The following is a 20,656-nucleotide window of genomic DNA, read 5'->3' as shown; positions in this document are numbered from 1 at the left end:
ACGATGAGAACAACATGACGACGTTATTTCAACCCTAGAGGATGAGAACAACATGGCATCGATGTTATTTTGGGCTGAGCCCGCGACAGTGGTGAGGTGTTGGTGGATTTGTGCTGTTCAGGTGTTATTGTGCCTACTTACTCCCTCGCCACCCACAGACCTGATGTCTCGGCCTGCGTGGCAATCTTGCCAGCTGCCCAACAAACTCTGACTTACCTCTTCATCCCCCTTCCCCCAGCACACACCAACATTTTTATTTTATTTTATATACGATAAATCTATTTGCCCACCATCTTGCGGTCTTTCAAACAAATCGACCAGAGTCATTACTGCCCCTCACCACGTTTGCTCATTATCGCAGACGGAACTTAAGTATCCACTGTCCCTCTTTGTCTGTTATTTTAAGGCTATTAGACAGTCTATTTGTCAGTCTGTCTGTTGTGTGCCAGACGCAGATGGAACTGTCCACCTTCCCTCTCTGCCTGTCTGCCTGTCTGTCTGTCTGTCTGTCTGTCTGTCTGTCTGTCTGTCTGTCTGTCTGTCTGTCTGTCTGTCTGTCTGTCTGTCGGTCCACCATCGCTCTGTGTCTCCACACGTTTTCATTTCAACTCCTACAATTCACTATCTTTCCTGTGTTTGTCACAGCCTGATTGTTCTACAACACATTTCAAACTATTCCAGTCACCTTCTCTTTAGCTTGGCATCTTTGAGTGTGTGTGTGTGTGTGTGTGTGTGTGTGTGTGTGTGTGTGTGTGTGTGTGTGTGTGTGTGTGTGTGTGTGTGTGTGCGCGCGTGCGTGTGTCCTTCACAGCAACACACCAGACGGTATCCCCTCACCCCACACCCATGTGCTGACTACAAACAATGCTTAATTTGAGAACTTACAACTACAATGCGTTCTAATATACAGCCTCTTATGCAGCCCACGCTGTGCGTGATATGAGCCCATCAATAATTAATTAGAAACATTTAAAGTTGCCCCCTTGTGGAGGCATCTCTTAGGCAAATAAGTAATTATAATGCTTGTCCCCCATGTAATTACAGCCTGGAGTCTGGGGTTATATCTCATTACCATAAGAATGTATAAATCTTATGGACTGTGAAGAAGGATCCTTCCTTATCTATTGGTTGGGGACTCCTGTGTATTGCTGGCTGCTACCAACTGTTGGACACACTAACTAACAAAAACAAGACAGAGTCTAATAATGGTGTTGCTTCTCTGTGCAATTGAAAAGGCTTTCAGACAGTTATCTAAGGGAATTAGCAGTTGTGTGGCTATCTGGATTGAATACTCCCACATATAATAGCCGGATATCTTAAAATGTAAATTGAAAACATTTCTTCAGAGAATCACTTGCATTCATCCTTTTACATTGGGCTACAATCTTGAACAATGCCTATGTGCTAACGAACGTGCTATGGTGAGCCTTGTGCTAACATTGATACCGTTGCCTATGGAACATGGTCTTGTGGTTTGCTGTACTATTAAGAGTGTTCTGAGCTCAGTGAGCTGTGACTGGCATAGCAGCATGAGCTGAGCTGTGATTATACTATGTTTGTGGGGACAGACGTACAGAGATACATACAGAGTTAGAGACAGACAGACATTCATTTCCAGTTGCAGACGGGTATGCCTCTGCAGCAACAACAAGTCAAGCTAGTGTATGTTTAATCAAAGGGAGAAACACGATTAAAAGCACATAGAGAGAGAGAACTATCTTTGAAAGTGAAGACGTATTTCTTCATTTAGTCATTACACTGACTGTGAACAAAATACATTTCTTACACAGTTTTTAGCCAGCCTAAAACCTGTTCTGATACCTCATATTGTGAGATGAGGCCATTAGGCTCCACAGGCTCCTCCCACTTGAGGAAGATCATATCGTCCAATGGGGTGAAGGTCAGCGATTCTGGAGCGATGCCACCGGGAACTACAGAGAGAAAGAAACAAAACAGCGCTCTCAGTAAAAAACAACATTAATGAACTACAGAGAGAGAGAACACAAACAACAACGCAGACTCAACGTTAATGAACTACAGAAAGAAACAAAACAGCGTTCTCACTAACAAACAGCAGTGTGGACTCAACATTAATGGACTCTTGTGCCTGTAGGCCAGATAATAAAAACACATTGGACAGAGAGGAAAAGGCAGTGAAGCAAGAGAGGAATGGGGGGAAATGAAAGGGGAAACAGCAAGATGTTTCAGGAATGGAAGTGATGAAGGGGCATGCAGCGTGTGCAGACAGGTCCCGCTGCATGAATTGGGATTGTGTGTGCCAGCGCTGCAGGCTTCCCTCCACTGTCTGATAACAGAGCACCAAGTCTTGGAGGATGACACGCCATTTTTCTTCTTTAGCGCCATGCTGACTGAAGAAAAAACAGGGAACTGAGCCAAAACAGCCACAAACAGGACTTTTGTCTTGTATCCTGAGAAAAAATAAGCCTGTATTTCTGCCTCCATGAAGTGCATGTTCCAAACAGCATGGTAGGAAATTCCCATAAAAAAGAGTAATGTTCATAAAAGACAGAAAGGAAAATTGTGATCATTTACAATGAATAAATGAATAGTATTTCTCCATCTGTCTGTATTGCTTTCTCCCTCTGTGCGCGTACACACACACACACACACACACACACACACACACACACACACACACACACACACACACACACACACACACACACACACACACACACACACACACACACACACACACACACACACACACACACACACACACACACACACACACACACACACACACACACACACGCCTGTGTGTCCATGTGTGAAACTGTGTAATTGCATGCCAGTTCCTTGCAAAGTAAAAAAATGAAAAATGTTTGTGTCGTGACTCTGTGAGGCAGGCAAAGGACACTTGAGACAAATCCCGTTGCCTCCGTGGATCATTGGCAGTCAAATCTGCTCCCTGTGCAGCACAAATCATTGCAGCCATGTTTGACTGTGGAGCCCAACACGAAATAGACACAGGGGAAACTTTCACCAGCTGGGTTTCAATTACTGTTATCTCCAAGTCTGACAGTGGTTCCTGTACTGGCAGAGGGACTGGAGAACTGTCAGATCTGTTCAAAGGAAAACTATTCACAGAAGAATCAAGAAAAGGTGTAGGGGGTCAGGGTGAATTATGGCTTGACACGTTTCATGTGTGAGTTAACTGAACCAGTCAGAGCAAATACAACTAATTTGATAACCTGTTGCATTTATCACTGCAGGCATTGGAGTAAAACCCTTCAATGTTTTGCACATAACTGTTTCCTCTCGCCTGGAAGCAGGTGCAGATAATTAAGAGCGCTCTCGCTTTTCTCCGTATCTCTTCCGCTGTTCGGCAGTTTCAGCAGTGTTGTGCTGTTCAACGGAGCATGAAAGTACATTACGTTCCCAGCGGGGACTGAAAACGTATGGGAGAGCCGTGTGTTATGACGACGGCCACCGTCCAATGTCGCCAAATTCATCACAATCATCATAATGTTCCACTGTGTCCCAAGTGTCATTCCATTAGTGAGCAACGTGTTGTTTATTCTACACAAGAATACACATCTGACCTTCTGTTCCTCCAGTGAATTTGCATAAGAATGTGTGCAATCTGCTGATGTACACAGGAAAATATTAATACAAAGATAAGCAAAATCATTTTTTATCATTTTGCTGGTGGCCATGGCTTTCCTGATTAATTTTTCACTTGGCTCCGTTTAAACGGCTGATCTTCTATTTAGTTATGCTGATCCAGCGTATTTTATGAGTCAATATTTGTGTGTGTGTGTGTGTGTGTGTGTGTGTGTGTGTGTGTGTGTGTGTGTGTGTGTGTGTGTGTGTGTGTGTGTGTTAAGGCCAGAAGGCAGGATTTTGTGTACACATTGCACAATCGTTATGTGAGAACGCACAGAAGACTAACAGCATCCGAAACTGGCTGTAAAGTAGTTTCCTAAAACAGATATCATCTGTTCAACACAGAAATAAATGCATCTGGGGCGTCTGGGGGCCACCACCGTGGAGACAGAGGTTCGATCCCTCCACGGTGCATGCGGCATGCCCAGGGGCTTCAGTGAACAAAATGACTAAATAAACAAATAAAAGGTATTCCAACTTTTCCTCACTACGATAAAGGTTGTACAAAAGAAGTTACCAAGTGGCCAAATAACTTCATTCAGCCACTCGTGCGTTCTTGATGCAGGTTGAACACTCACTGTCTTCCTCCGTCTGGAAGGTGACCTCTCGGCTCTCCTTCTTGCCCTCGGGGTTGGCCAGCGCCAGGCGGACGTGGACGGAGCGGAAGGGCGGCAGGTCTCTCAGCGTGAAGCGAGACGTGTTGCCCTCCACCGACAGGCACTCTCTGACCGTGGCGTTGTTCCCGCCGCCGCCCCCTGTTGGCGTGGAGTAGCGGTAGCAAAGGGACAGCGAGTAGGTGTGGCAGCGGGTCAGGTTGTAGCCCAGGGGCTCCCACTGCAAGGCCAGCTGCCGGGGCTCGATCTCTGTGGCTGTCAGGCCCCGCAAGGCCCGCATGGGTTCTGGTGGAGACACAGAGACAAATGGTTGAATTAAAATGGCTGGGCTGGCCTGGGCCGCTGGCGTAACCTAGGCTCAGTGTAGCCTGACAGCGTGTCGCGATCCCGAGGGCCTTTGCTGCATGTAATAAATCGTATTATTATTATTATTTTTTAAATGCATGGGCTCTGGTGGATCCGGCTTTGTTGAGCGTCTATACCAGTGGTTCTCAAACGTTTTCATGTCAAGGACCCCAGATTAACACGTATTTGACCGCGGACCCCCATCTGAAAACATTTTGTGCCAGGGACCCCCCTCCCCCCCGTTACAAGATTGGTGTTGTAAAACATTTTTCAGAAGTATTCTACACTTTTCCACATTTTGTGAAGATTCTTTGAAAATATCCGATGTATAATATAGAGGTTAACGTGTTTGAGCTGGTTTTGATTCTAGGTGAACTAATTTAGCTGGGGACCCCTTGGAACCCCCTCAAGGACCCCTGACCCCACTTTTATCTATACAAACACTATTAGCCAGTGTTCAGGGGAGGGTAGACGGGGGCGGGCACGGTGACATTTGTCATTGCACGTGCTCCTGGGGCGGCACCTGTCAGCAGGGAGCGTTGGGCGGGAGGAGTAGGACGGAGGCTCCACATCCTTCCGGTGGGGGCTCCTCACTGGCAGGTGAGTCAGTAGGATACGACAGCAGTGACAACACACAAATGTGTGTGGGGAGGAATTAATTGGCATAACAACCAAAAAATGTCATTCAATCACACGGACGGAGACAAGAAAGAGTCAGATAATGAGTGATGCTTTTTCCACTACATGGTACTGGCTCAAATCAACTTGCCTTTTTTGGTTTTCCACTGGGCAAAAGTACCTGGTACGTTTTTTTTGGTATCATCTCTGTCGAGGTTCCAAACGAGCTGAGAGAATCTCTACCATCCTCATTACACCACTCCGGAGTCCCCTGCATGGAAGCTCCTGACTACAGTTAACAAACTTTTAAACTAGACATTGTAAATGTCTAGTGACAAGTTCAACTAGACATTTAGTGACAACTAGTGCAATGAATCAATATTGAGCAACTGCATTTGCCACCTAACATATTAATGTTTTTTTGTTTTTTTTTCTAACAGGTGAAATGGAGGCTGTTTCCTGACAGCAGAGAAACATGCTGAGAAACAAAGCATTACATTTAGATTTAGACATTTCTGTCCCAGAGGAACAATTGTTTTCACAGCCAGTTCAATACAGAAACACACAGATACAAACACAGCAGCATAACAGATAGAGTCTCCATGAATATATTCATACATCCCAGCACACAGCATTGTCAGCTAGGCAGTTTGTTCAACGCTACAATGGCAGACAGGACACATCTGCTGAAGTGAACTCTCCTCCATTTTAAACAACCCTATATACTATGTTGTAGGTCAATAGCGGAAATAGCCCGTTACAAAATCTGCTATTCTCTCAGAATGTTGGCTTATTTTAGCTGAATGTTCACCAATATCATGACATGCCCAGAATTAGGACGGTATACAGTTTGTGGTGAAGGCCTTGCATCTCCGTCTAGATGGCAGTAATGTAAAGTGATGATCAGTGTAATTTGTTATTGTGAGCAGTGTTGCCAGATAATGCGAGAGAAACAAGCAATTTATGAAAACAAGCCCAAGAAGCAACTAGGCCACATGAGGCCTATAAACCTATATACATCTACTGTACAAGCTCACAACGTGTCGCTGTGAGCTTGTAGATCTGCTATTTTCAACGGGGGTCCATGGCACAAAATAATTTCAGATAAGGGGGTCCGTGGACAAATGCATATTAATTTGGGGGTCCTTGACATGAAAATGTTGAGAACCACTGGTTTAAACAATAATCAATACATTTGGATGCAAGCCCCAAAAAACGCAACAATCAATATTTTACAAGCGACTTTACAGAAAAACAAGCCCAAAGTCGCTTATAATAAGCAGACATGGCAACACTGATTGTGAGCACTAGTTGTGTGACAGCTCCTTCCGTTTGTTTGGGTGTGTGAAACATGTATGATGTGTGATGCTGCTGAGTTTGTTTAGTTTTTTTGTTAGAGACAGTCAACATGTTGAAGAAGCAGGGCCAACGGTATAACAGGATGGGTTGAATTATTAACAGTTCTATCATTGCTCCCTTTATTCACCAGGACCCAGGAGTCCCAAAATTGTAATCCCTATCCGATTGGAAAATATTTTGATTCTGGATGTTAAAGATATTACTTGATTAATCAAACTCTTTATTGACATGTTTGCTGAGATAATTATATGATATCAAAGTGATCCCAATCAGTTTTTTGGTTTTGAACTACCAAAATTCTAATTTGATCAACTCAGATAGGTGTTTTAACTCTTGAGCCCAGGGGACTATGGTAAATGAATTGAACAAATCAATGATTGGATTAAAATAAATAAAGCTGAAGTAAGGAAGTAAGATCAATTAAAAGTTTGACTGCAGCTTCAAGGATTAAAGGTTGACTTATATTAGTATTATTACATTAGCTGTGCCTTATGTCCCAGGAGGATTTCCCAGCATCGTTTTCAGACTGGACTACTGTAACTACTACTGTGTTTACTACTGTGTCTTTACAGGTCTCCCTAAAATATTTATCAGACAACTGCAGTTGATTCAAAACGCTGCTGCTCGAGTCCTTACTAATACCAAGAAAGTGGACCATATCACTCCAGTTGTATATCTGTACACCGGCTCCCTGTCTGTCAAATAATTGATTTCAAAATAATACTGTAGGTCTATAAAGCATTTAATGGTTTAGGGCCAAACTACATTTCTGATCTTCTGTTATGAACCATCCAGACATCTCAGGTACAAGACAGGTCTGCTTTCTGAACCCAGAGTCACAACTAACCGTGAAGAAGCAGTATATTGGCCTCACTGATTTCCCCATCAGTTATCCAGCAAGCTAAACACGTCTGTAAATAATTCTCAGGTCCACGACATGCTGTTTAGTTCCTTTACTCATGAAGCAGTGTGAAACTGACAAATACAGAGTGCAGTAGCACTGGTAGGTATAAATGCCATAGTGTCAACATAAAATCGCAAATGCCGACCAGGCGACCAAATGGTGGATCTTTGGTGGAACGGTTCCTATTTACTGCTCATTGCTCAGATCCGGTCTAGAGCCCGCCTACTGCCTCTGTAATTTGCACACATTAAGCACACAGACCGGATCTGCAACGCCCCTTGTACCTCGTACAAGGTTTAGTTCTCATTTGTCGCTGAACTGTCAATCTGGCAACATGTATTAATGTCATTGGCCGTAGGAAGGGTGGGGGTCGACTAGTGGCTGCAGCTTTTGGTCTCAGATGCAAGAGGAGAGAAAAGAAGTCTGGGATGAGATCAGTCTAATGTTCTTAATTTAGATGACAGACAGGAAGAAATAAGATAAATAACACCCACTTTACATCAGATTATTTGAAGCATTACCCGCGTCTCGTTCCGTAGAAAAATAATTATACTTGCCCGGACGTTGCACAAGTGTGTAACAGCGAGTTTTCTATTGCCCAACAATCAATGACTTGTAAAAGGACGAGGTGAGTAAAATGCAAGCCGCGTCAACGTAGCAGCATAACAATATTAGTTATGAAGTTCAGCTTAACCACTTACTTAAGCCCCTATTAATTATGGTTGTAGCTGGTCTCCATCTATATCTATCTATCAATCGATACATTTGGTTTTTGATCTACCAATGTTATAATAATAATAATAATAATAATAATAATAATAATAATAATAATAATAATAATGAATGACATATGTTTGGGTGCTCGCCCGGCCGTTCAGAAACATACATACCCCTCCGCTCGACAGATACCATAATAACATGCACATATTAAAGATACATCCTTCCACAATATATAAACTTACAGGCAATGCCTTCTGACGAGCTATGAACGAAGGACGGCAAGGATTGAAAACTTCTGCTTCTCTGGAACACACACACAACATATTCAGAGATTCTAAAGAATAACTTCCTGTCACACAGCAATCTGGGATCCCAGGTCAAATAAAAAGGAAAAACAGCATCCCAGCGTTTTTCACTTTTGCATTTGACTCTGGGGGGAGTGATTAAATAGACCAACGATGACTGGAAACCGGCGTTTGGTCTCTGCCCTCAGCCCTCCACTTCCGGCGAAGCGCCTATGTTTTCATTCCCACTAACAACATTTCTCCACGGAACACTAATACAATTTCTAACTAACAACATCGTTTTGGTTACAAGCCCACTTGTTTCTATGATGGAAGAACAAGTTAAAACGTTACTAACATTCTGTTGTTTTGTCGGCTCCGAGGACACTATTGTTAAATGAGTTTGGGTTTGTTTCCAGTGGGAAGCGAACGCACCGACGTAAATCCCGCCCACTACAATTGTTTGGGTAAAGCGCAGCCTGCTTCCTGATCTGAAGGCACGCCCACTTGTAGGCCAATGCTCATACGTTCTGAACGGGGCTCCCGACAGATTCAGTAGCGCAGCTCTGAATCTGTTCTTGAGAGATTATTCACACAGAAACTAGGAAGTCAATATACAAAGAATATAGTGTCCAGCAAACTGGCAAGGCCAGAACATGCAGCATTCAGTGTTTATGCACCACACATCTTGTGGTGCATAAAACAGTGTTTAGTGTAAAGCACTTTGAATTGCCTGTATGTGCCTGAAATGTGCCGTTAGAGCATACGTCTTTGTGGGTCATGGGTTCAAACCCTGCCAGGGGTCCACATCAGCAAGGGCATACGGTCGCAACGGCTTCCTAACGCCATATCAAATGGGTTCAAGTCTCCTGCAGGAGGTGTGTCTGAAGCCTGTGCAGGACAGATTGAATCGTGGCCCAGTGCTCTGAGGCGTTCCAGCAGAGGAGGGTGGCTGTAGTGCCACATGGAAAACAACCAGTCAGTCACAGGGAACAACAGGTTGTCCTTGTAAAGCTTGATGAGGGCATAATGCAGGTCCGGGCCTATGCCCATGGCCCGCACGAAAGCATCCGCCTGGAACTCGAACCTGCGGCTCAGCGCCAACAGACAGAACGACAGGAGCTGGACGCTTGGGGAAAAAACATACAGGATGATCACGAAGCCAATTAAGGTGGGCAGGCTGTCGTGGAAGCCAAAGGCCAGGAACAGCTCCTTCCGTCTGATCAGAGCAGCGCAGAGGACAAAGTACAGAAATAAGTACACCTGAATGATGACCATGATCTTGACAAAATGGCCGAGCTTCCAGTGGCCAAGCTCGTGAGCCAGAACTGCTAGGACCTCATGATTGTTGCAGCCTTGCTTTTTGTACTGTGCTGCTTCTCCAGGCTTGTTCAGAGGAGAGTAATCCTCCAGCAATGTGTCGAACATCACAATGTGCTTGTTCTTGTAGAAGCCATAGAAATAGGCGTTGCTGTGTGGACCTTCTACCACGTAAATCCTATCGAGGGGGAAGCCAATAGACTTGGCCATGGTTTCGACCATCGCTTTCAGTTCCCCATCCGGCAGCGGAGTGAATTTAGCAATCAGACAAGCGACATAGGGAGAGATGGTTGCAAGCGTCAGATAAACACAGAGGGTAAAGAGCCAGGCGTAGATGAAGAAGTAGTCTCCACCAACCCTGATGATGTAGAGGAGCAGAGCTGTCACAAGCAGCAGTATACACTGGAAGTCAACAAACCTCTTGACAGCGTCCCACAGGAAAAAGGCCAGCGTCTGCTTGTTGAAGCCATGCCTCTCCTCAATGACAAATATGTTGTAGATGCTCCAGGGAAGAGTGGTGAAGGTATCGCAAAGGATGGCCAAGCTCACAAAGACAAGGGACTGGCTGATCTCGTAGTCTGGACCGAATCCAAAGTGAGCCGTCACAGAACCGGCCACACTCCACAGGAAGGGGATTGCACCAAGGAGCAGGATCAGCGTTTCTTTAGTCTCGGAGTAGAATCCAGACCAGAAGGTGAAGTTGCTCTGGTCCAGCCGGTAAAGCCGTGACTTCTCAAACGTCTCGTCGTCCATAATGTCCTCCAGTTCCAGAGGAATGCGTGTGACTGTTCTGCATACCTTCGCCTGTCTGTACGCAAGGTATGCCTGCCAAAGGTATATCGTCCATGAAAATCCCAGCACAGCGTAAAATATCAGTTTCTCTACCGGTAGGCCAAGTGCAGTTCCAGTCATCTTTCTTTCCTCTGTTCTGAGCCTTATGTTATTCAATCTGTGTTGGCTTGGCTTTGCCAGCTAACGCTAGCTAGCTTGACTGTTTATTAGTTAGCAGCTAATAACCATTCACTTTCCCACTTGACTTATTCGATTTACGGTGAGGCAAAACATTGTCTTCTACATTTTATACAAACATACACCTGGTCCAATGACGTCATCATACAGTATAAGTCATCTGTGTTCATATTTGGACAATCCGAGCCCCACTGACTTCTGTAAAATGTTTAAGGTTAAAGTTAAATATCTCAAAGAGTACAAATATACTGCATATGTAGAAGAAATAGTGGGGTTCTAGGTTAGCCTACTGGCAGTGTGCAAAATAACTTTGGCACTGATATGTCCAACGGTTTGCAAGATTAGCTTCGGACGGACGGACGGACAGACAGACAGACAGACAGACAGACAGACAGACAGACAGACAGACAGACAGACAGACAGACAGACAGACAGACAGACAGACAGACAGACAGACAGACAGACAGACAGACAGACAGACAGACAGACAGACAGACAGACAGACAGACAGACAGACAGACAGGGCACATCACTCCCTCGGGGAGTGATGTGTAAAAGTGTCCTTGAGCAAGAAATGCTGGATTAAGGTGCTATATATATAAATGCACCATTTACCTAACATTTCTTACCCTTGAAATATGATTATAAAGACTGGCGTAAAGAAAAGACACATTACCTCATTGCATAATGTCCATAGTTGCAAAAGTAAAACCGGAAAATGTTTTATGGCCAAGTCTTGGAGTTGGTAAATATACCCTCCACTTTAAAATGTATGAATTCCAGCCCCCTGGACCTTAACCAAAGATTTCTTGGGGAGGAAAATAAAGTGTGACAGGCTGAGCCACCAGACACCCCAAAATGTTTTATATTTGAACAGAATCTTTTGGTTTGCCTCCAACTGTAGAAGGAGGTCATCATGTTTCTTTTCTGTTTTACAGGAAATAACAAACTGCATTGAAAATGTCAACAAAAACTATCTGTCGTATAATTTGTTGTGCCCATCAACACACTAAAAGCACTGCAACATCGATTTTTATTTATTTCAGGAGGACATTAAGAATGCCAAGAAATCCACTTGTTGTGGTATTCTGTTTTACGACTCCAGCTATATCTATGATTAAAATCAGGAGCAGCCATTTAGATTAACAATGAACCGAACAGCACCGAAAACGAACTAAAAAGTGATTAAAATGGTGCAGTATTATCAGATAAACCAGCTCAGACTATGGCTTTTCATACAAAGAAAAGGCTTTCTATAGAAAAAAAAAAGTTTTCCTTTGCGAACACATCAGCAGTGCCAGACAAGGCAGACATTTGCGTTGTGTATCACAGTCCCTCTTGTCTTGTGCTGTCACCCAGGGGCACAGAGTGTCACGTCCAGGTGAAGGGAGTTGACACAGGATGTGTGCGGCTGGAGGGCGACGATGACAGTGGATCAAAGAGTGTAACAACTGAGAAGAACGTCATGCAATGTAGTTTCCACAGCTAAGAGGAACCAGGCCTCAAACAGTTATATTAGTGCTGATAAAACAATAAATAAATGCAATAAAAACAAGCTCCCATTATCAGAGAATCGGATCAGAGTCATCTGCTGGATTTCTCAGTGACCGACTCTAGCCAGACAATCAGAGATCTTGGTGTTCCTCATCTGCTGATGATTGGGAATGCGCTTCTGTGTTAAAATATGTTTTTTTGCGTTTACGTGTATACAGAGATTTTTTTTAAAACTTCATTTATGTGGACAGGATTTTTTTTTTTTAAACATTGAGAAAAAAATATCCATTTAGCAATATATGTAAGCTGGGAGATTGTCCTCAGTGTGTAGCTGATCAAAGCATTTAGAGGCTGACGTTGTGAGTCTACAGACTCCGTGGTTGAACTCCTCACCTGCACACTTGGTCCTGCTGATGAGGGGGGGTCCGGGTGCCCCTGTGCCTCCCTCTCCGGGCCGGGTCAGCAGAACACTGATACGGTACTCTGTGTCCGGCTCCAGGTGCCACACCTTGTAGGTGAGTGAACCCACTCCGTGGGTTTCTGTCCAAGGTGACTGGCTGGCTCTGTACTGGATCTCCCGTCGAATGACAGGCCCGTCCCCCACTATAGAGTTGGTGTTGAGCTGGATGATCAGGTAGGTGGGCCCCGCCCGCAGGAGCTGAGGGGGGGCGATGGGTGTGGGGGGCACTGCAGATGAAGAGACAGGGAAGGGTCACATGCAATGCATTTCTGAAGAGATAAATACAACTGGAGAACGTGCAAGAATGGCTATATTCGCTGTTTCACTGTTATATCTATACTGTTAACCTGACGCTTCCAGATCCAAAGAAGCTTTCGTCACATTTGTTTCTCAGCTTATTTGAGAAACTAGTTACTCAATACCGCCCCCATCTGACAGAGTCAGGTTAACCCCCTGAGCGATCTCAGATGTATGCTGTCTTGAGAAACTAGTTACTCAATACCGCCCCCATCTGACAGGTTAGGTTACTATACTGTAGCGTCAGTAATGGAATTCTGGATCAAATGACAGACCATATTGGACCAATTTATGTCTAACAATAAAAATGTTCTTAGACTGGGGTCCCAGAGATAGATCTTATTAACCCATTAAGGCCTGAGGTTCCGATTCTACAAAATGTCTTCTAAATCCTAACAGTTTTTTGAAAAAAAAAAACATGTCAGTGGTTCTCAAACCGTTTCATGTCAAGGACCCCAAAATGTATATGTATTTTGCCGCGGACCCCCATCTCAAAATATTTTGTTCCAGGGACCCCCAGAAGCAAAGATTTGAGTTACAAATGTTCGCTTTAAAAAATATATATATTCAAAGATTTGCTAAAATGTTTTTTTTTAATAGCAAATCTACAAGCTCATATCGTATGTATATCTGCTATTTTTGAATAGCCAAAGTGTAAAATAATGCTTTTTAGCTCAAATCAAAAAGTGACACCGATGCGTTCCAGGGCTTAATGGGTTAAATGGGAGTTCGTGGCCTCAAATTGCATATCCTTTAAATTAAAAAAGGTTGAGAATCACTAGTTTAATGAGACCAAAACCACTGTGTCGCCACCCTGACACTGACTACATTAGGCTTTGGCTTCTCTCTTGTTAGACAGAAAAAAAACTAAAGAGAACTTTGAATTTGAAACCGAAGCATAAAGTGCAGTTGATAAACAGATAAGAAAATGTGAGAAGAAAGGAAAAGAGTTAAGTGAACAAAAGATTTCAACATCCTTTTATTTTTAGTAACATTATTTCTGGTCTGCTAGAGCATCGAATCATAAAAATATTTTAATCACCGGGACCGCGAGAGGCCCTTGAATGGAGAAAATCTTAATTTTCATCATAATGAAGCTGAATAATGGCTTTTTTTGCATGAACAATTGCATGACTAATTCTGTCCTTTCCCCATAAAAGAACCCTGGTGGATAATATGACTCTCTATCAGACGAGGGGAATCTAATTAATGAAACACATAATGTGCAATTCTACACTTACAGGAGCATGTGTGTTGTCTGAACCAACCCATGTAAACTGCTGCTGCCTACACACATTGCTGGAGAACACACTGTCAGTTAATGTATTGACTATAGGACACACTCTAATGCGGCGGTTCTCAAACTATGGGTCGCGGCCCAAAGTGGGGTCGCGGGAAGCTGCCGTTGGGGTCGCGCAGTGGCATCCAAAAAATAAGACTTTTTTTTTAAAGCAAAAAACAGTAAAAAAAAATGAAGAAAAAAAGAGAGGTCGTCACCATCAAACAAACTATTGGCTTGACTCCTCATACACACACACACACACACACACACACACACACACACACACACACACACACACACACACAACTCCGCCTCCAACAGCGACCCAGAACAAAGCAACAAGACATTGACGACACACAACAAGCCCTTACTGATGCACACAAAGTGATTTAGCCGATTATGAACGATTTACTTATTATGTTCAATATGAGCGGGTGGCTTAAAAGAGCAATTTTGGCTGTTTTTGTTAGTCCGAGAGCGAGAGGGTACAGGACCACGGGTCCATTTGGTACCATCTGTACCCTGGCAGAGTTACATTTAGATTGCGATGTAACGTTACCGTGCGGGGACGCCGGGGAGATCATTCTCACAGTCAGACAACCAGACCAGTTACCAACAGTTGCCGCGATGGAGAAAAAACGCCACCGTCGGTGGCCAAAGATAAGTGGGCAAAGTGTGTGGGCGGATGAAACGGGTTTAAGGGTCAGTTAACACAGAATGGATATGCCATGCAATCATAATGTCTTTTATTTACTCTATATGGGGGCGCGTTGCGACAGATTTTGAAAGGAGGGAGATTATGCATCGTACGTGTGTCCGTGGGAGCATGTGAGCGAGAACATTTGGATGCTTTTCCCACGAGAGAAATGTTGGAGGCGGAGCATCCTGGGGCCATTTGATGAGACAAGTTGGCAGGTGCCGCCTGCAAGCTCATTTGCATAGATGCGTGACATGACATTCCTATACGGGTATCCGCCAGGCAGTTGCGTAGGCGGGCGAGTGCACTCCATGCAGTGGTGGAAAGTAACTAAGTACATGTACTCAAGTACTGTACTTAAGTAAAGTTTTGAGGTATTTATACTTTATTATTTCGAATTTCCAATACTGTTACTTCTACTCCACTACATCTGAGAGGCACATATTGTACTTTTACTCCACTACAATTATGTGAAAGCTTTAGTTACTAGTTACTTTGCAGATATAAATGACTATATTATGAAACACACATTAACCACTTTAGCCCAATTTTATACCTAGGCTGTTTGAAAATAGCCGATCTACAAGCTCACAACGCGGCGTGAGCTTGTAGATCTGCTATTTTCAAAATGTTAGTACTTTTACTTTTGGTACTTTAAAGTACATTTTGATGCCAATACTTTTGTACTTTTACTCAAGTAATATTTTGAACACAGGCCTTTTACTTGTAACAGAGTACTTTTAGACTGTGGTACTGGTACTTTTACTTAAGTGAGTACTTCTTCCACCACTGACTCTTATGTATCACATCGGCGTGTGTGTGCACGCCAGTGTGCTCGCTCGTGCCCGTGTAGCTCTAGTGAAAAGCACTCGTCGAACAGTAACATCTCCCACAGCTTTACCTCTGACGATGAGCTCGCCGAAGTTGGAGACGGCGGCTCCGCGGGAGGACAGAGTGACGCAGCGGTACAGGTCCTGCTCGCCGCGCTGCGCTTCCACCTGGAACGTCGCCATCAGCCTCTTGTGGCTCAGCCTGGAGAGCGAGGCCGTGTCCAGCAGCACGCCGTTACGCCTCTGTATGTCACACACACACACACACACACACACACACACACACACACACACACACACACACACATAAAGACACAACACACACCGTTACACCACTGTCACACACACACAAAGACACAACACTAGATATAGAAATACTCTGTTACAAGTAAAAGTCCAGAAATAATGATGTACTTGAGTAAAAGTACAAAAGTATTGGCATCAAAATTACTTAAAGTACCAAAAGTAAAAGTACTAAAATATTTTAAAATAGCAGGCGACACGTTGTGAGCTTGTAGATCGTCTATTTTCAAATAGCTTAGGTATAAACTAGGGCTAAAGTGGTTAATGTATGTTTCATAATATCATAATTTTATATCTGAAATGTAATTAGTAACTAAAGTTTTCAAATAATTGTAGTGGAGTAAAAGTACAATATTTGCCTCTGAGAGACACACACACACACACACACACACACACACACACACACACACACACACACACACACACACACACACACACACACACACACACACACACACACACACACACACACACACACACACACACACACACACACACTTAACAAGTTAGGCATTTAGCAGACACTCTAGTCTATACAGAGTGACTTACAATAAGCAAGGTGGTCACATACATACAATAGAATGCAAAGAGACAGTGTAGTTCCTAAAGACACTGGGATCCCATGGTAAACCAAGAGCCTAGCATAAAATATTACTACAACACTCATTATTAAAATAACACTTTGTACATTGAAACTATAAGATACCAGGTGAACAATGAACTTAGCATCTGTTTAAATAACATGCCATCTAAATGACGTTGCATTGTGGTCAAGGAAACAAACCTAAGTCACATAAACATCAGAACGAGTGACTAAGATATGCCATGGTAGCCATATCTTGGTCAATCGCTAATTTGCTATAGCATCAATCGAGGCAGAAGGTGGTAGGAAGCAGGTACAGGGGGAGTGAACACACACAAAGACACAACACACACGTTACGCTGCTGTCACACACAAAGGCCCTCATTTATCAACGTGGTGCAGCCCAAATAATGGGTGTAGAGCGAGATCACCGCACCTTTCGGCATTTATCAATATATCCTGACGTGGGCTTCATCCTACCATACGCTGAGATCTCACGTCTGGTCGAGACCAGTTGTTGACGTTGGCTGCGCCCGTTTATTCCATTCTAGACCTGCGGAGCAGCATTGTCTGACTGTCTGACAGGCATCTGGACACATAATCCACTCCTAAATGTATATCTACACACTAATAATTAATCCCTGTGAAAATATAACATTTTATAAAGTAATTTAAACAAACTGCTTTAACAGTCATTCAGTTGCATTGGCTATTTTAAAATAGCAGATCTGCAAGCTCAAAAACGGGTCGCATCGCCACGCGTTGTGAGCTTGTAGATCTGCTATTTTCAAAATATACGAGCGCTTTTGCGTCGGGACTCCCGAGTCCCGCGGTCGGGACTGCCGACGATCTTTTCATGGACAGTGAGGTGTACAAACTTACAGTAGCTTGTCCTATGTTATGGAGTTCTGTCATAGAGAGTTTTGAAGACTGCAATCTGGCTGTGTTAAGGATATAAACCCGACGCTCCAATCTCTTATTAACGGGACGGACCGAAACCACTGCCGTCTCACGGGGAATATCCTACATGACTGCTTGTGCACTGCTCGGTATGGGTTAAATAAATTAATATACAAACGTATTCCATTCATGGCGATGTGATTGGTATCATAATATGTCATTCATGTAGGCTACAAGCCTAGTGACAAAGATTGTACCGCTACGGTAACGGTACGGATTACAATACATGAAAAACACAGCTGGGCGGGCGTGTGTGTGTGTGTATGTGTGTGAGAGAGAGAGGGGGGGGGGGCGTGTGCGTGTGCGTGTGTGGCGAGGCAGGCGGGGGAAACTCTTTCTCATTGGCTTTTGATGTCTTTGGTCGTATTCTGGTCCTTCTTCATGTCGTAAAATCGGGGCGTTTTGAGAATATTTAAGGGCGTGTTATTTAAATGACGCTAGGTTCCAGCCGTGACATTTATCAAGCCTGGGACCAAATGTAGGCTCGGATCAGCTGTGTAGGATTCGTTGATAAATGTGACTTCGACGTTGGTGTACGGCCGAATATATGGAAAAATATAAGCCGGTTTATACGCTCCGTTGATAAATGAGGGCCAAAGACACTACACACTACACACAGAGGGAAGACAGCCGTGAGCAAAAGCCAGATGAGCCGTACGTCAGGCAGGCGATAGTGTTTATCCGAGCGGCTTGAAAAGTCCATTCCACTGATTCTACACTTAGTGTGTAGAGGCATGTGAGGCGGAAAATGAACACGGAGGGAAGTGGTTGGAAGGAGGTTGTACTGAAGCTACATGTGTGGGAGAGGGGTGTTTAGCCACGTTGGTGGATAATAAAGATGTAATAAATGTCAAAGTTAACAACTGGATGTCGTCTTGTTGAGGCTGGGCGACAGAGGCGAGCGTGACACGGGCCTCCCAGGTGTTGTGTCTAACCGAAGGTGTGAGCTGACAGCTCCTCATCTCTCCATGCTAATGTGTCGGCGCTCCAGGCAAAACGGTCAAACGGTTCAACTAGCGGGACAGGAACATCAGAAGGCCGAGCTGCTGAAGGCGCGGGCTCTGCCATGCTCGCGCACACACACACTGCAGAAGCAGGATATTATGTAAGCTGTCGGCCGCTACTGCTCCTCGAACGTACGTGGTTTGACATCTGAATGTTTGAAGTATGTGGCACATTTTAGAAAAAAGCATATTGTGCATAAGGCTAAAGGTGGAGATATTTGCTCGTTTTAAAGTTAATTTTCCCTTTCTATTTGATTGTGCAACGGCCTTCTCTTTTGTGGGAGCCTCAAAAAGGTTAATTTTTTTCTTTAACTTCATATTTTCCTTACACCAAATTAGTTTGCATTCATAGCATTCTTAGTATTCGGGCCTGCATTGAGCCAGTTCTCCAGGGCATTCATCCATTGTGTATGTATTAGACGGCTCGCTGCTGCTGCATCGGAATTACATCCAGCATTAAAGGGTAAGGACGTTTTAAATGCTTTATCAGGTTTTGTGTTGTTTGGTCCTCATCAGTTTGCAATGGACGTCTGTGTAGAGCAGAATATGTCTCAGCTCTATGCTGAAAACAACCTTACACAGTGTTTAACCCTGCAACTAAGGCTGCATTTACACGGCAACGCTCCCAGCGGAAAACGGCAAAGTGCCTTCGTGTTATGTGATAAAAAAAACATGGTGTGCAAACGAAGACGGAAAAATGATTGGAAACGCTGCAGTGTGCATGGTGGCTATAGGTGGCAGTGTGATGCTGCCGCTGAACACCACAGATAGACCGTACAAACACTTACTTCTATTTTCTTAACCCATTAAGACCTGAGGCCGATTCTATGTCTTCTAAATCCAGTTTTCAAAAACAGTTTTCAGAAAAAACGTATGATACTATATCAGTGGTGCTCAAACTTTTTCATGTCAAGGACCCCCAAAATTATATGTATTTGGCCGCGGACCCCCATCTCAAAATATGTTTGTTCCAGGGACCCCCAGAAGCAAAGATTTGAGTTACAAATGGTGGCTTTAAAAAAATATATATATATATATATTCAAAGATTTGCACAAATCACGATTTTTCAAAAATAGCAGATCTACAAGCTCGTAGCGCGGCACTTCAAAAATAGTCCTCCGTTTCCCAAGGATTGAAGAGCCAGTTATTGGAAATGTGAGTAATAGAGTACGTGAAGTGAACCGACATGAGCTGTATCGTCACACGTTTCGCATTTTGCCCCGTTTTGAATGTTTACGCGGAGACGCTAGGCAGAGCGTTTTTAAAAATTTCCACTCTGAGAGGTAGTTTCACTTTTTTTGCGTTTTCAACCCCCAAAAACGCTGTTGCCGTGTAAATGGAAGGCATGTCTGGTAAAATGTGTTTGTGTTTTTCTGCAGGAACCTAATTACATAGCAGCCTGTCTAAACAAAATAAATACTCCTCTGTTCTCCAGTGTCTAGCACTAAGCTCAATATCATTCTCTAATTACCCGTTTGTGTGTTAATTAATTCAGGATCAGATTGAGAGCAAACATGTTGACGTGGATGATCTTAACGATCGACATAACCAACGCTGCGTTTTGGGGCCTAAACTCACTGGAGGAGAATACAGTACTAAATGAGAAGGAAGCATTATGCAAATACTTTGTTTTAAACTTCCTACAGAGGCAGGAGTTGAGCAGAACCGATCCAGGCTGGCCCAGAGAGAACTTCTATGGCGCCAGGTAGATCAAAGAGAGAGCGGCAATTAGCTGGCTCACGCCACACAGCATCAACGATCAAACAACCCCCAACGCAACACATGGAGAAACAGAAGGAAATAATGGGTTGTTAAGAAATCTCTATTTTCGATTGTTTTTCTTCCTAATGAGAAAAAGTAGTTGGAGCAGGTACTGTGGGTGACAGGCAATGAGGCTGTGCGTTGTTAGTGTCTATCAAAGACTAGGTTAAATCAAGTGCATCGTAGCATACTATCAAATTACAAACATGGAGGCACACATT

The 20,656-nt window shown here is 43.8% G+C and overlaps 2 protein-coding genes across 2 annotated transcripts in view; both read right to left on the bottom strand.

Annotated features, from left to right (window-relative positions):
* LOC308094549 (receptor-type tyrosine-protein phosphatase U-like) overlaps positions 1–20,656 on the bottom strand; it is a 164,652-nt gene that overhangs the window by 85,502 nt on the left and 58,494 nt on the right. The window contains exons 5-8 of the mRNA XM_080441273.1: positions 15,895–16,066; positions 12,651–12,944; positions 4,209–4,529; positions 1,822–1,931 (exon numbers count right to left, since the gene is read on the bottom strand). Coding sequence (XP_080297399.1) covers positions 1,822–1,931; positions 4,209–4,529; positions 12,651–12,944; positions 15,895–16,066 — 897 coding nt within the window. The remainder of the gene's footprint in view (positions 1–1,821; positions 1,932–4,208; positions 4,530–12,650; positions 12,945–15,894; positions 16,067–20,656) is intronic.
* Positions 9,261–10,706, bottom strand: LOC308094860 (CAAX prenyl protease 1 homolog; the record flags this gene model as incomplete). Its single annotated transcript, XM_080441684.1, has 1 exon — positions 9,261–10,706. The coding sequence occupies one exon, from the start codon at positions 10,704–10,706 to the stop codon at positions 9,261–9,263; it is 1,446 nt and encodes a 481-aa protein (XP_080297810.1).

The sequence above is a fragment of the Gymnoscopelus braueri genome, assembly GCF_963280865.1.
Source record: "Gymnoscopelus braueri genome assembly, chromosome: 11".
NCBI lineage: Eukaryota > Metazoa > Chordata > Actinopteri > Myctophiformes > Myctophidae > Gymnoscopelus > Gymnoscopelus braueri.
The sequence above is the reverse complement of the archived record's forward strand: the minus strand, read 5'-3'. Positions and strand labels throughout refer to the sequence as shown.